The sequence below is a fragment of the Mesocricetus auratus genome, unplaced genomic scaffold (assembly GCF_017639785.1).
Source record: "Mesocricetus auratus isolate SY011 unplaced genomic scaffold, BCM_Maur_2.0 Super-Scaffold_100676, whole genome shotgun sequence".
Lineage (NCBI taxonomy): Eukaryota > Metazoa > Chordata > Mammalia > Rodentia > Cricetidae > Mesocricetus > Mesocricetus auratus.
In genome coordinates this window covers 134,095,394-134,109,721 of record NW_024429266.1, presented here as the reverse complement: position 1 = coordinate 134,109,721, position 14,328 = coordinate 134,095,394, and the positions used below count along the sequence as shown (strand labels likewise).

Below are 14,328 nucleotides of genomic sequence, written 5' to 3'. Positions count from 1 at the left end.
TGTTTATTTATTTAATGTGCATTGGTGTTTTGTCTGCATGTGTGTCTGTGTAATGGTGTCAGATCTTGGAGTTATAGACAGGTGTGAGCTGCCGTGTGGGTGCTGGGAACTGAACCTGAGTCTGCTGGAAAGGCAGTCAGTGCTCTTAATTGATGAGCCATCTCTTTGGTCCCCTTACTTTGTTTTTTTATTGCTGTGATAAATATCATGACCAAAAGCAACTTGGGGAGGAAGGGATTTTTTCATCTTACAGCTTCCAGCCCATCCCTGGAGGCAGGAACTGAAACAGAACCATGGAGGAGCACAGCTCACTGGCTGGCTCCTTAGGCTCATACTCAGCCCTCTTTCCCTCCCAGAATCATCTAACCAGGTGTGGCACTGCCCACAGTGACTGGGCCCTCCCTTATCAATTCTTACTCAAAAAAGTATCAGTCGGCCGGAGGGACACACACATTTAACTCCAGCACTTAAGAGACAGACACAGACAGATCTCCGTGAGTTCAAAGTCACCTGGGTCTGCATAGTGAATTCCAGTCCAGCTAGAGGTACAAATGAGATCCTGTTTCAAAACAACAATAACAACAGACATGTCTGAAGGCAATATAACAAAGGCTTTCTCTCAGTGGAGGTTGTCTTTTCCAGATGGTACTAGCTTTATGTCAAGTTGACAAAAACAAAGGCAGAACCCTGACCACCACCCTGAGGCCTAGCGGTATCCATGTGAGCTTGGCAGCCTACATTCTGGACTGTCTGCTCTGTCTTGCTGGCCTGAAATGAGAGTCAGGGGCCGGAATTCAGACAAAGCATTGCTGAGCTCTCCAGGGAGGTTTCCTCATTCTCAAAAGAGGACAAACTGTTCTTCCAAAGGGAAGTATCCAGAAGGGGGCTGAAATGTAGACAGAGAAGAATAAAGTGAACCTTTTGCTGGAAAATTTGGGTTGCATGCAAAGACATAAGACTTAAGAGGGGGCTGGAGAGATGGCTCAGTGGGTAACAACACTGGCTCCTCTTGTGGAGACCCTGTCAGGTTCATAGCCACCCATAGCTACAGCTCCAGGGGATCAGTTTCCTTTCTGGCCTCTGCAGGCCCCGTACACACTGGCACAGATACACACACTTCATTTTAAAAAATCAAAATAGAACCCAGCACTTGGGAGACAGAGACAGGTGGATGGATTGCTGTGAGTTGGAGGCCAGCCTAGTCTACTTAATAAGTTCCATGCCAGTCAGGGTAGTGTGATCAGATCCTGTCTCAAAATAAAATAAGGGGCTGGAGATGGCTCAGTGGTTAAGAGCACATGCTGCTCTTGCAGAGGCCCCAGATTCAGTGCCTGTACCACGTGATGGGTCGTAAATATCTGTAGTTCCAGTTTCGGGAGACCCATTGCCTTCTGGCCTCTGCAGGTACCAGGGAGGTTTGACATGCACAGGCATACATGCAGGCAGAACACTCATATGCTCATACACACAGAGTAAGTCTTAATTTAATTTTTTCCAAGAAAGGTTTCTCTGGGTAACCTCAGCTTCCTAGAACTCACTCTGTAGACCAGGCTGCCCTCAAACTCATAGAGATCTACCTGCCTCTGCCTCCCAAGTGCTGGGATTAAAGGTGTGTGTCACCATCACCCAGAGTGTTTTTTTTTTTAACAATGAGAAAGAGAAGGGAAGGAAGGAATGGTAAGTAAATGAATAAAAAATTGGTAGACTACAGTGAAGTGGGTCTTCACTGAAATTCCCCCACCTTACTGGACATAGTAGTCTGTCACCTAGCACTCAAGAGGAGGCAGAGGCAGAAGGATTGTCACATGTTCTAAGCCAGTCAGAGCTACATGATGAAACAGTGACTCAAAACAAACAATGGTGATGAAAAATAACTATAAAGGAAAGACAGGAGTCTCTTTTAAACCCAGAGGAAAGGAAAACAAAGTGCCATAGGCAACGTGGGAAATATGGTCTCAGGAGGATGGGCGCTTGGCCCACAGAGGCAGCAGTGTGAGTACTCTGTAATAGCTCCCAGAGAACAGCCTTCCTCGGGCTGCATTGTGTCTCACCAAACGGACACACTTTAAGGTTTTGGTTTTCTTCTTGTTTGTTTGTTTGTATTTTGTTTTCGGGGGGGGGGTGAGGGGGTTGTGGGTTTATTTTTGTTTGTTTGTTTTTGTTTTTCAAGACAGGGTTTCTCAGAACTTACTTTGTAGACTAGACAGGCCTCCAACTCAAAGATTCACCTTCCTCTGCCTCCTGAGTGCTAGGATTAAAGGTGTGAGCCACCTTTTGGGATGGGACAGGTATTCTGGCACTTGGGAGTCACAGAATACTGAGTGTTACACAGCTCAGGTAGAAAGGTATCCTGGAGCTCGGGAGCCAAGGACCACCACAGGTTGTAGTAACCTTAGTGGCTTACAGCCCTGCCTCAGGGAAAGACTTCCCCAGTGTATCGGCTCCACTCTGGCAGGACAGGGTCTTCCAGCTAGGGATGTTTGCCCAGTGTAGCAGTTTTGCTCGGCAGGAGGTTTCTCTGGCGAAGTTGCTACAGTTCAGCTCTGCTCCTGGAGAATGGAGAGCGGAGAAACTCCGCTCTGCCAAGGGAAGGTTTCCCAGGCAAAAGTGTTACAACCCTGCTCACTCTGCTCTGCCCAGGGTCGCCTCCGTTCCACTGCAGCTGCAAAAGATCTTCACCCAAAGCTCGTTGAAGAGGTTTATTGGAAGGAAGCAGCTGGGCTAGCCAAGCTGAACATACACAGGGTTTATATAGGGATTCTTAGGGGTGGAAAAGTTTTACCAGGGTAGGGATTGGTCCGATTTCAGTGCTGAGCTCAGATTGGCTAGAGCTCCTACCCTTTCTGCATAAGATTAGGGTCAGATTTGGCTCTGGTTTCAGGGCCAAAGTGTGTTTCTTTCTCTGGTCCTTTTTAGCCTTTTGGCTCCAATTTTAGGGCCAGGGTGCATTTCTTTCACTGACTCTGATTCCAGGGACAAAGTGTGTTCCTTTGGCACTGGTTTCAGGGTCAGGGTACATTTCTTTGGTTATGGTTGCAGGGCCAAAGTGTGTTTCTTTGACTCTGCTCAGGGTGTGTTTCTTTTCCCTACACCAACTGGATAATACTTTAAGTTTTTAACCCACCATTAGAGTATTTTTTTTTTAGCTTTTATAAATAGTGCTACAAGCCAACAAAAATGTAAACACACCAAGAGGAAATGTTTATCTGTTAAATAAGTTACTAGACTACAGTGCAGGCTTGGGTTTTGCAAAACCTGTGAATTTGGACAAGGATGTCACACAGCCCGTAGTGTGCTTGCTAGTGACGTAGTTCCGCCTACGTACGTATACGTCTTTACGTCCAGCCGTATACGTCTTTAGTCCTGCCTAAAGTGGGTGTGTTTAGCGGTGTGGTAAATCGCCCTTTTAGTACCTCATCTGTATGCGCCTCTAATAAGTCACATGTTTAATGGCGGCATACAAACTTCCTCCTACACATGATGATACCTGGATTGTGGGGACATATACCTGTAATGCCTTTAGTCCCATTGGGAGGTGGAGGCAGGAGAACCAGAAGTTCAAGATCATCCTGCAAAGAAGCTTCTTAGACAGCTTGGAGTACATGTGCCTCCAAATTACAGTCAAGGGCTGGTAAGTAAGAATACTTACTCTCTGATGCTCATGGGTCACATGCTGCCAGCAGTAGACATGAGTGCAGTCCAACAAAAGACCCTACATTCTTGTTTTGTTTTTTGACACAGGATTTCTCAGTGTAAGAGTCCTGGAACTCACTCTGTAGACCAGGCTGGCCTCAAACTCACAGAGATCTGCCTGCTTCTGCCTCCCGAGTGCTAGAATCAAAAGTGTGTGCCACCACCACCCAGCAAACCTACATTCTTTAAGAAGACATTTACAGCATTTGGACATCTTTCTTGCATTTTTATCTTTTTATAACTCAATTGTGTGGTTCTTGAGTATGAATTTCATAGATGACATTGTCTGTTGCAAGGTTAAAAGGCTAGATACACCTGCATCTGGTGAGTTGTAACCCTTGACCAGCTAACAAAAAAGATTATCACATTTTTTTTGACCTTTGGTAACCTAATTACTGAAACAGTATCTCAGAATAGTTCATATACCATTTGTTCATATGTATTAGTCAGGGTTTTCTAGAGGACAGAACTGGTGTGTGTGTGTGTGTGTGTGTGTGTGTGTGTGTGTGTGTGTGTGTGCATCCATTAGGGTGGCTTACAGGCTTGCTAGTCTAACAGAAAGTCTAAGAGTCCAGTAGTTGTTTAGTCCATGAGGCTGGATGTCTCACTTGGCCTTCAGTCTACACCAGAATCCTGAGGAAGTAGGCTCTAATGCCAGTGAAGGATGGGCTTGCCAGCGAGAGCCAGGGCCAACAGGCAAAGCCAACGCTTCCTTCTCTGTGTCCTTTATGTAGGCTGCCAATGGCAGGTGTGGACCAGATTGTAGGTGGGTCTTCCCACTTCCAGTCAAGAAAAATCTCTCACAGGTATGTAGTAATATATTGTGTATGATCTAATAAAGCTTGCCTGAAGATCAGAGAAGCAAAGCATCCAGACACCAGAGAGCTCTCACCTCTACCAATGCTCAGATGGAAGGGGTGATCCAACAACCCTCACATTGCATCTCCAGACTGCACTCCTCTCCAAATCTCAGACTGCACTGAGTTACTTGTATTCACTCTAGTGCTGGGATTCAAGGAATGAACTCTGTTTCTCTTTTAGACTGATTCACTCTCATGTAGCCCAGGGTGGACTTGAACTCACAGAGATCCATCTGCCTTTGTTTCCTCAGTCCTGGGATTAAAGGTGAGTGTCACCACCATGTGTCTTCTATGGCTGTGGCTAACTTTGCAGTCTGGGATTTGGTGAGGAGCAGTGCAGTCTGGAGATGCAATCTGAGGATTATCCCTTCAGTCTGAGCATTGGTAGAGGTGAGAACTCTGTGGTGTTCTGATCTTCAGCTTGAACCCGAATATGCCCCTTGGTTTTTATTATTTGTGCTACACAGGTGTATCCAGCAGCTTAGATTTTAGTTAATTCTAGATGTAGTCAAGTGAACAACCAAGAATTGTCATCACATCTATTCTTTTTTAATTGCCTGGGCCTGGAGAGACGGCTCAGCATTTAAGAGTACCTGCTGCTCTTCCAGAGGACCTGAGTGCAGCTCCCAGTATGCCTGTCAGAGGGCTTGTAACCAAAGGTTCTGAGCCCTCTCCTGGCCTCCTTGAGCACCTGTACACATGGCAGACTCTCATACATGGAAAGACACACACAATAAAAACCAGATAAAATTTTAAAATAATGACAACGTGCTTTTGAGACAGGGAGATGACCCGGGGGGGGGGTGCCTGCTGTGCAACCTGAGGATGTGTATTTGTGTCCCCAGCACCCACACAACCGTTGTGGTGCCTGTGCCTGTAATCCCCATGGTGAGATGGGAATGGGGGTGGAGGTCACTCAAGGGCCCTGCCAGCCTGGTGGCCCACAGGGAATAAGAGACCCTGCCTCAGAGCAAGGTGGGAAGTGAAGACAGGGACGACAGGGAGGCTTCCCACTGTTACACGTGCACCTCCAGACACCCCACCCTCTGATTATTTCAAATGACGTTTCCTTTTGCTACCCTCCAAATCAACATCCTCCTGTCTCTGCCTCCTGTGTGCTGGGATTGCAGTGCTGTACTCCCACTCTCAGCTTGTTTTGTTGGTTTGGTTTGTGGAAATGATTGAGTGGTTGATTTGAGACAAAACCTCCTGTGTGTGTTTTAAATTTTATTTTTTTCTTCAAGAATTTTGGACATGTATACAATATATACATTTGATCATAGTTGCCCCCTAATTCTGCCCCTATCTCTTCCCAGAACCACCCCTCCTAAATTCATGACCTCCCCTTAAATTAAAAGCAAACACACACACACACACACACACACACACACACACACACACACAAAACAACCCACCACAAGCCCAGTTTGTTCTGCTCAGGTGTTTGTGAGTGTGGTAGGAACCATTCAGCACTGGGACCTTTCGGGGCCCACAACTGGTAAGTAAGAAAACTGACTCTCCCTCCCTGTGACGTGTGCCTTTCGTTTTGTTTTGTTTTTAATTTACTGGCTTGTTTTTTCCTAATCTGTTAGGAGAATTGGCCCCTAATCTGTGCTTGTGAGTGGGAAACAGCTGTGCAAAGGCTTCATTGCTGCTATTGGTTTTGCTTCTTTTGTTGTTTGGTTTTTTTTTTTTTCTGAGTCAGGATTTCTCTGTGTAGCCCAGGCTGTCCTGAAACTAACTCTGTAGATCAGGCTGGGCTCAAACTCTGCCTCCCAAGTGCTAGGATTAAAGGCGTGCACCACCACTGCTTAGCTGTTTTGTTTTTTCTAACACTATTAGGGGAAAGGTTTGCTGAGTGAAAGGGCTGGGCAAAGTGCCTAAATGAACTTCACTGGCACAAGTTCCAAGACCTGTAACAGTAGAGAAACCAACATAAGATTTCTTAGGGGCTTTGAAATGGCTCAGCAGTAAAGACGCTGCCAAGCCTAATGACATGAGTTCAATTCCCCAGACTCACATGGTAGGAGAGACCCAACTCCTACAAGTTGCCCTTTGTAATGTGGAGTTCCTGCAGCCGTTTCACTCCAAATAAACACATATACTAATTCACCAATTTCACTCCAAATAAACACATATACTAATTCACTCCAAATAAACACTGTACTAATTATGAAGCTGTTGGCCAATGACTAGAGCTGCTTATTGGTTAGCTCTGTCGTAATTATTAGCCCATTTCTATCAATCTAAGTATTTCCACATGGTCTTATCTTACCAGAGAAGGGTCCAGCATGTCCTACCTTCCTGGACTCACATTGCCTCTGTTCTGGCAGGCTTTCTCTGCCTACCTTTCCCAGAATCCTCCTCTCTCCTAGTCCTACCTATCTTTCTGCCTTATTGGCCAACAGTGTTTTATTCATCAACCAATATGAGAAACATAAAGGACTTCCCCTTTAACCTGCACATACATGCTGTGGCACACATGCCCCTCCCCATACATACATATATACAAGCATACATACATACATGCATACATAAAGTGATTTTTAAATAACATTAAGTAACCCTTTTATAGTTTTTCTTCCCCTCTTCTACCCTTTATCCTCCCTTCCTTTCTCTTATGGTGGTCCCCTAGCCATAATCATGCTATATAGTGTGGTACCTGCAGTTCTACATGTACAGGGCTACATGCTTATATATACTTTTGCGGCTTTTTTTTTTTTTTTTGGTTTTTTGAGACAGGGTTTCTCTGTGGCTTTGGAGGCTGTCCTGGAACTCACTTGGTAGTCCAGGCTGGTCTCGAACTCACAGAGATCCGCCTGCTTCTGCCTCCCGAGTGCTGGGATTAAAGGCGTACGCCACCAACGCCCGGCTCTTTTGTGGCTTTTTTTTTTGTTTGTTTTTTTTGTTTTTCGAGACAGGGTTTCTCTATGGCTTTGGAGGCTGTCCTGGAACTAGCTCTTGTAGACCAGGCTGGCCTTGAACTCACAGAGATCCGCCTGCCTCTGCCTCCCAAGTGCTGGGATTAAAGGCGTGCGCCACCAACGCCCGGCTTGTGGCTTTTTTGAGACAGAGTTTTTCCGTATTGTTTTGGAGGCTGTTCTGGCATTGGCTCTGTAGACCAGGCTGGTCTGGAACTCACAGAGATCCACCTGCTTCTGCCTCTCGAGTGCTGAGATTAAAGGTGTGCGCCACCAACACCTGACAGCTACATGCTTATATTAAAAATCATATGAACTCAGCACCTCAAGCAAAAACCATCGCGCCCTCTGTGGGAGGTAAGGGTTGAGATAGGCTCTTCTGTAGCCCGCACTGGCCTCAGACTCTTGATCTGTAGATGGAGTTTCCATCCCTCCAGGTCCCGCAACCCCTTAGCCCCAAATAAACACACAGAGGCTTATATTGATTATAAGCTGTTTGGTCGATGGCTCAGGCTTCTTATTGGCTAGCTCTCTTAATTACTAACCCATTTCTATTAATCTGTGTGTCTCCATGTGGTTTTGGCTTACTGGAGACTGCCTGGCGTCCTATCTTCTTGGCGGCTTCTCTCTGCCTTTCTCTTCCCAGAATTCTCCTAGTCTGGTAGTTCCGCCTATATTTCCTGCCTGGCTGCTGGACATTCAGCATTTATTTATCAGCCAATAAGAGAAATATATATCCACAGCATACAGGACACCCCCGTCATGATCCTCCTGCTGCTACCTCCCAAGTGCACCACTATGCCCAGTGGTTTGACTTTATAGTGTTGTACCTGATTTCTCCAAAGTTCATTTCTTGGTGATTCTAGGAAAAGATGAGAGATGTAAACTATGGTCTGTGAGAGATTACTGCAGGAAGTTGACCCTGGTCTGTCTGTCTGTCTTGCAGGTGGAAAGTGTCTCTGTGGGGCAGTCTTCATTGTACAAGGACAATGGTGCACTCATGGCTTTCAGAGGAATGCCTGTATGTATCACCCACTCTTCAGTGCCCTTCCTGCCTTTCTGTGCTAGGGACACAGCAGGGCGTAAACTCTAGGAGCTTACATCGGGGAGAGCACACACCTGCCACACAATGTCTGTCTGATAAGATCATACCACCCAGAGGATGAGCATAGGATGCCCTAGGGATGCCAGAGGCACACCACAGTCTCAAAGTATTTGGGCTTGTTTATCAGTCAACAAAGATATTCGCTTGTCCCGCATATTAACAGACTGCAACTTCGCAAAGTTTTCCAGGAGCTCTACTTTAAAAATAACTTTTAGGCTGGAGGAGGTGGTGTAGGCCTGCAAGTCCCAGCATTTGAGAGTCTGAGGCAGGAAGACAAGAGTTCAAGGCCTGCCTGTACTACGTAGTTATATCTGTCTTGAACAAAAATGAGATTGAATTTAGGACCAGGACATAGCTCAGTGTAGAATGAGTGCCTCATATGCACTAGGCTCTGAGTTCAGTCCCTAGCACATGCTCACATGAGTGAGTATGCGCACAGTTAGGACTCAGGAAACAGTCAGAAAAGTGGTTGCCTTGGGCACATGAGGACCTGGCTTTGATCCCTATGACGCACAGAAAAGGCCGGGCATGGTGGCGTGTGCTTGTAATCCTAGTGCTGTGGAGGCAGAGGCAGGAGGATCTTGGGGCTCGCTGGGCAGCTAGTCTAGCCAAACGGGGAGCCCAGGTACTAGTGAGAGACCATCCCTGTTGCAAAAAAGATAAGCGGAAGTCTCCTGAGAAACAACACCCAAGGCTGACCTCTGGTCTACATGAGTTCGTGCACACACACAAGTTTTATCAGCCCATTAGAGCAGACTGTATTCTTTCAGCCTCTGATTTCCAGAATATTTCATATACAGTGGGTGGGAAGAGCTGTGTGTGGGGAGACAAGGAGTCTACCCTCACTCTAAAGGTCACTTGCCCCTACAGATCTCAGAGCTGAAGAACCATGGCATTCTCCAGGCCCTGACCACAGAAACCAATGGATGGCAGCTAGGTGGTAAGGACTCCAAGGGCCCTTAGGGTTTGGGTGGTACCCAGATCAGAGCCACCTCGGAGCCGCTTTCCATCATCTGGGTCACCCTTGTTCCTACCTTTCAGAATTTTGAATGTGTCATTCCCCAATAAAAATTAGAAGCAATGCTGGGTTAGGAGCCAGTTTGTCTACTGGTGGTTTGCTGTGTGCTTCTGGGCAAACTGTGTAATGTCTGTTTACAGTGAAAATTTTTAATTACACTTATTTGTGTGTGGGGGGGGTGCAGGCCAGAGATGACTTGCTGCATTCAGTCCCCTTCTTCCAAAGCTCAGATCCAGGGATGAACTCAGGTCACTAGCCTTGGAGGCTGTTAGTCACCTCACAGAACCTACAGTGGAGATGTGAACACCTCTCATTCCCAAGAACAGTCTGAAAATGAGACAGTGCAGGGCTGGGCAGTGGTGGTGCACACCTTTAATGCCAACACTCAGGAAACAGACGCAGGCAGAGCTCTGTGAGTTTGAGGCCAGCTTGGTCTACAAAGCAAGTTCCAGGACTGTTACATAGAGAACCCCTTTCTCAATACACCCCTCCTAAAAAAAAGTAATGCTCTTGGTTAATTTCCATTTACAGGATTTAAATCAGGACTATTTAGTTGATGAATAAATGGGAGAGCAAAATAAAGGAATCAAATAGTAAAAGAAAGAAAAAGAAAAATGTGATCTGCATGAATTATCCTTGAGATATTTGCTTTACACACACACACACACATACATACACACACACAGATACACACACACACTCTCATACACACACACACACACTCTCATACACTCCTGTGGGTTCCTATGTCAGGATCATCTTCAGAGCCAGGAGGGTTGGCCTGGCTCCAAGAAGGCAGGGACAGTGCTTACATGGTTTGGCCATCTCTCTCCAGATTTTAGGCACCAGCTGAATAAGGCTAGCTGAGACCTTGAACTTTCTGTTGCATAACTGTTGTAATAACTAATTCCCTCACCCTCTTACCTAGGTTTCTTCTGCCTCTGGCTCACAGATGTGGTCAAATTGCTTGTAGGTGAGGGAGCACGGGTAAGAGATAGGTCTGTTAATGATAAAGGTGCTTGAAGGCCAGGGTTGAGGTAGGAAGGCTGTGTCCAGCCCTTCTATTTTCCCAGGTTCCTCACTCCTTGCTTGGTTTTGTTTTCTGTTCTCTGAGACAAGGTTTTAAGTAGCCTTTCTGTCCTAGAGCTCACTTTGTAGATCTGGTTGGCCTTGAACTTACTGTGATCCCCTTGCCACTGCCTCCCTAGTGCTGGGATTATGTGGAGACCAGAAGAGGGTGTTGGATGCCTTGAAGCTGGAGTTACTGTCAGCTGTGAGCTCCCAGTGTTGGTGCTAATACTCAGATCCTTTGGAAGAGCAGCAAGTGCTCTTAACTGCGAAGCCATCTCTCCAGCCTTTCCTCTCTTGGAGGGGAAGCTGAGGACCAAACCCATGGCCAAATCTCCAACCCCTCATTCAAGTCTCTTTGTTCAGTTACTTTGTCCCTCATTTTTATGTCCCATAGTCTTGCATGCTAAAGGTTGAACTTCATTTTCTCTATCCATGCAAGACCAAGTCCTGTGGACATTATGTAGCTAAGTCTGAGTCTCAGTGTCTGCCACCTCAAACCTGGAAGTAGCAAGGTGGAATTTCCTAGCAATCCCCTGATCCCATTAGCTTGCTGGCCCAAGGCCATAGGGAGCACTTGTTAAAACTCTTCCCTCTAGACTGCATCCCCATGTAAGAAGCTGGAGAATTGCCACATGTTTACAACAATCCCAGAGGACTTACAGGTGGTTAAGTAATTTGGCCAAAAAAAAAAAAAAAAAAAAAAAAAAACCAACTAGTAAGCAGCAATGGGTCCTCTCCTCTTCCAGCCACTTTCTGCTCAGTTTTCATTAGCATTTGGTAGTGTCTTACTCAATCTGCAAGTCTGTTCTGTTAATCCACCTTTCATTACTAAAACAAAGTACCAGAGGCTGGGTAATTTTATATGGAATAGGGTTTAAGCAGGCATGGTGGCACATGCCTGTGTTGCCAGCACTTAGGAAGTAGAGGTAGAAAAGTCAGAAGTTTAAGGTTATTCCTTGCTATATTGTGAGTTCAAGATCACCGAGGGCTACATCAGACTCTACCTTAAAAAAACAAACAGACAACCTGAGTTTCATTGAAGTTCAGAAGGGACTGCATCTGGTGTCCTACCTGATGTTGGAGTCCCAAATTGGTGCAGGGTATCACATGACAAAAGAGAGGTTACATACACAATGTCTCTTCTGTTTTGTTTTGAGACAGAGTCTAAGTAGACCAGGCTGGCCTCAAACTCATTGAGATCTGCCTGCCTCTGCCTCCACCTCCCAAGTGCTAAAATTAAAGATATGCAACACCATGCCTGGCATTTTTTAAATTGTATGAATTGTAATTTTCATAAAAGTCAAAATGAAGTCTTCTGGAGAGGACAAAAGATACACCCAAGCCCCAGACCTGTTTGCACAAGGTGACTGAAAATCATGAATACTCATGATAGACTAAAAGGTTTGACTATGGCAGACTGAGCAATGACTTGTTTAGTATTATTTTCAGTCTTTTTGCTTCTTTGTTTTGGTTTAGTTTTGGTTTTTGGAGACAAGGTTTCTCTGTGTAGCTCCAGTTGTCCTGGAACTTACCCTGTAGACCAGGCTGGCCTTGAACTCACAGAGATCTGCCTACCTCTGCCTACGAGTGCTGGGATTAAAGACATGCACCACCACCACCTGGGGAAATAGCATATTTTATTTTGAGTTATTAGTATTTTAAAGACAGGGTCTCCTGTATCCTCAACTGCCTTCTGGTTTTCTAGCTCTCGCACACTGGGATTCCAGGTGTTCACCACTGTTCCTGGTATGGGCAGTATTAGGGATTGAACCAAGGGCTTTCTGCATGTTAATGTTAGGCAAGTACTCTACCAGATGAGCCACATCCCAAGCCCAGAAACCTGACTTTTAAGATTGTTCCTTCAGAGCTGGGCGGTGGTGGCACACACCTTTAATGCCAGCACTCGGGAGGCAGAGGCAAGTGGATCTCTGTGAGTTTGAGACCAGCCTGGTCTACAAGAGCTAGTTCTAGGACAGCCTCCAAAACCACAGACAAACCCTGTCTCGATACTCAGTTTTCCATTGCTCTTTGCTCTTGTGCTGAGGCATCCCTGGGGACTCCTGTGGGTGTGGTGCTCCCTATCCCCTTTGACCTCCCTGGAAATCCCTTTGAGCATGGTGTTCCCCATACCCTTTTTCTCTGGCTCTGCAATGCCTAAGCACTTCCTTTTCTCTTCCTGGTCTCTAATGAAGCCACCAGGATTCAGACATGACAACATGATGTAATCCTTACCACCTCCTGAAGTCCATTTGATCAGAAGACAGTTGTGGTTTGGAGGGAGGGGCTGTGTGAGAGTGGCCTTACAGTCCCAGATCTCACAGAGACTCCTTTTTTCGCTGTTGCAGTTGTAAACCCGGAGGTGCTCAGAGCCCAGGAAGAATGGGACATGGTGGACACCATCCATCCAGACCCAGGTAAATGTGGAAATGGCGCTGTCCAGCACAGCTTCCAGCAGAACCCACATGCCAGCCAGTGCGGCTGTAACTGGGATTAGAAGCTTAGTCCTTGAATGGTCTCGTTTTAGTTATGTGACATGGATAGTCTCTTCCACAGATCCTGAAATGATACCCTATTACATGAAGTAGGGAAGGAACACCTCACGGCAAGCCTGCCATGGCTGTCCACCCTCCACCCAGCACTGAGGGAAGACAAGAGGGCCTTGGTCAGGGTTAGGCCCTGAAGGGGTTAGGGATGGAGTCAGGCAGTGAGGGGCCCATAGCAGCCATCTGTTGGCAGTCTCTGAAAGCTGGGGAGAATTACCTTAAGTCCCTTTCTGACGCATTTAGATGGAGCTGTAAAAGGGTGGAGACCATCTGGGTCTCACGCAAGCTCAGGAGAGGTGCCACAGTGAAGTGGCACCAGCCACCACCTTTATTGTTGGTGACAAGTTGGTAGCCAGTGGTTGGTTTAGAGGTGACAACCAGTGGACAGCTACTATCCCAAATCCTCAGGTGTCTTCTCTTTCTACCTAGAGAGTGGGGTCAGCTCCCAGCAGCCTGGCCAGCTCATCTCCTTCAGCGAGGCCCTGCAGCACTTCCAGACCCTGGACCTCTCCTCCTTCAAGGTATAGCTGTAGGAAAGTGTGGGCATCCAGGGCGCTCCTACTTCGTAAGCTTGCTGGGCACTGATCCTTTCTCACCTAAGAAAGCTTGAGGTACAGGATCTCAGATAGCCAAAGGACCAGATTTGGTGACTCACACCTATAATCCCAGCATTAGAGAGACAGAGGCAGGAAAGTTGCCTCATGCTTATGGCCAGCTACAGCATGTGCTCCAAGCTAAGAACCCATGACTGATTGATGGATTTTGTGTGTACAGGTGCCCAGTGGTGACCAGAGGCTCTTAAGGTCCTCTGGAGCAGATAGTTGTGAGTCACCTGATGTGATGTCCATGCTAGGAACCAAACCCAGGACTTTGGAAGAACAACAAGTGCTCTTATTAACCCATGAGCCATCTCAGAAAAGTGTGTAGGGCCCTGCTAGCCTTTGTGGGACTGAGCCTGAGGAGCTCTTGCAGCCCTGTGACTCAGGACATTTGCAGCTATCTCCTGGGTAGGCAAGACAGGCTGACTAGGGAGAGAGTAGTAATGATTCATGGCAAATGAAGGCGAATTCCCTGTAGGAGATGTTTGGGATTTTAATTAAATTTGTGTAGTTTTGAA

The 14,328-nt window shown here is 46.5% G+C and overlaps 1 protein-coding gene across 2 annotated transcripts in view; it reads left to right on the top strand.

The window, feature by feature from the left end:
• Positions 1 to 14,328, top strand: part of Elmod3 (ELMO domain containing 3) — a 37,221-nt gene that overhangs the window by 3,712 nt on the left and 19,181 nt on the right. Inside the window, exons 4-8 of one of the 2 annotated variants that reach the window (XM_013119244.3) lie at positions 4,428 to 4,499; positions 8,421 to 8,495; positions 9,450 to 9,519; positions 13,014 to 13,082; positions 13,641 to 13,732. In XM_013119244.3, coding sequence (XP_012974698.1) covers positions 4,428 to 4,499; positions 8,421 to 8,495; positions 9,450 to 9,519; positions 13,014 to 13,082; positions 13,641 to 13,732 — 378 coding nt within the window. The remainder of the gene's footprint in view (positions 1 to 4,427; positions 4,500 to 8,420; positions 8,496 to 9,449; positions 9,520 to 13,013; positions 13,083 to 13,640; positions 13,733 to 14,328) is intronic. The other variant, XM_005078271.4, reaches the window with a different exon arrangement.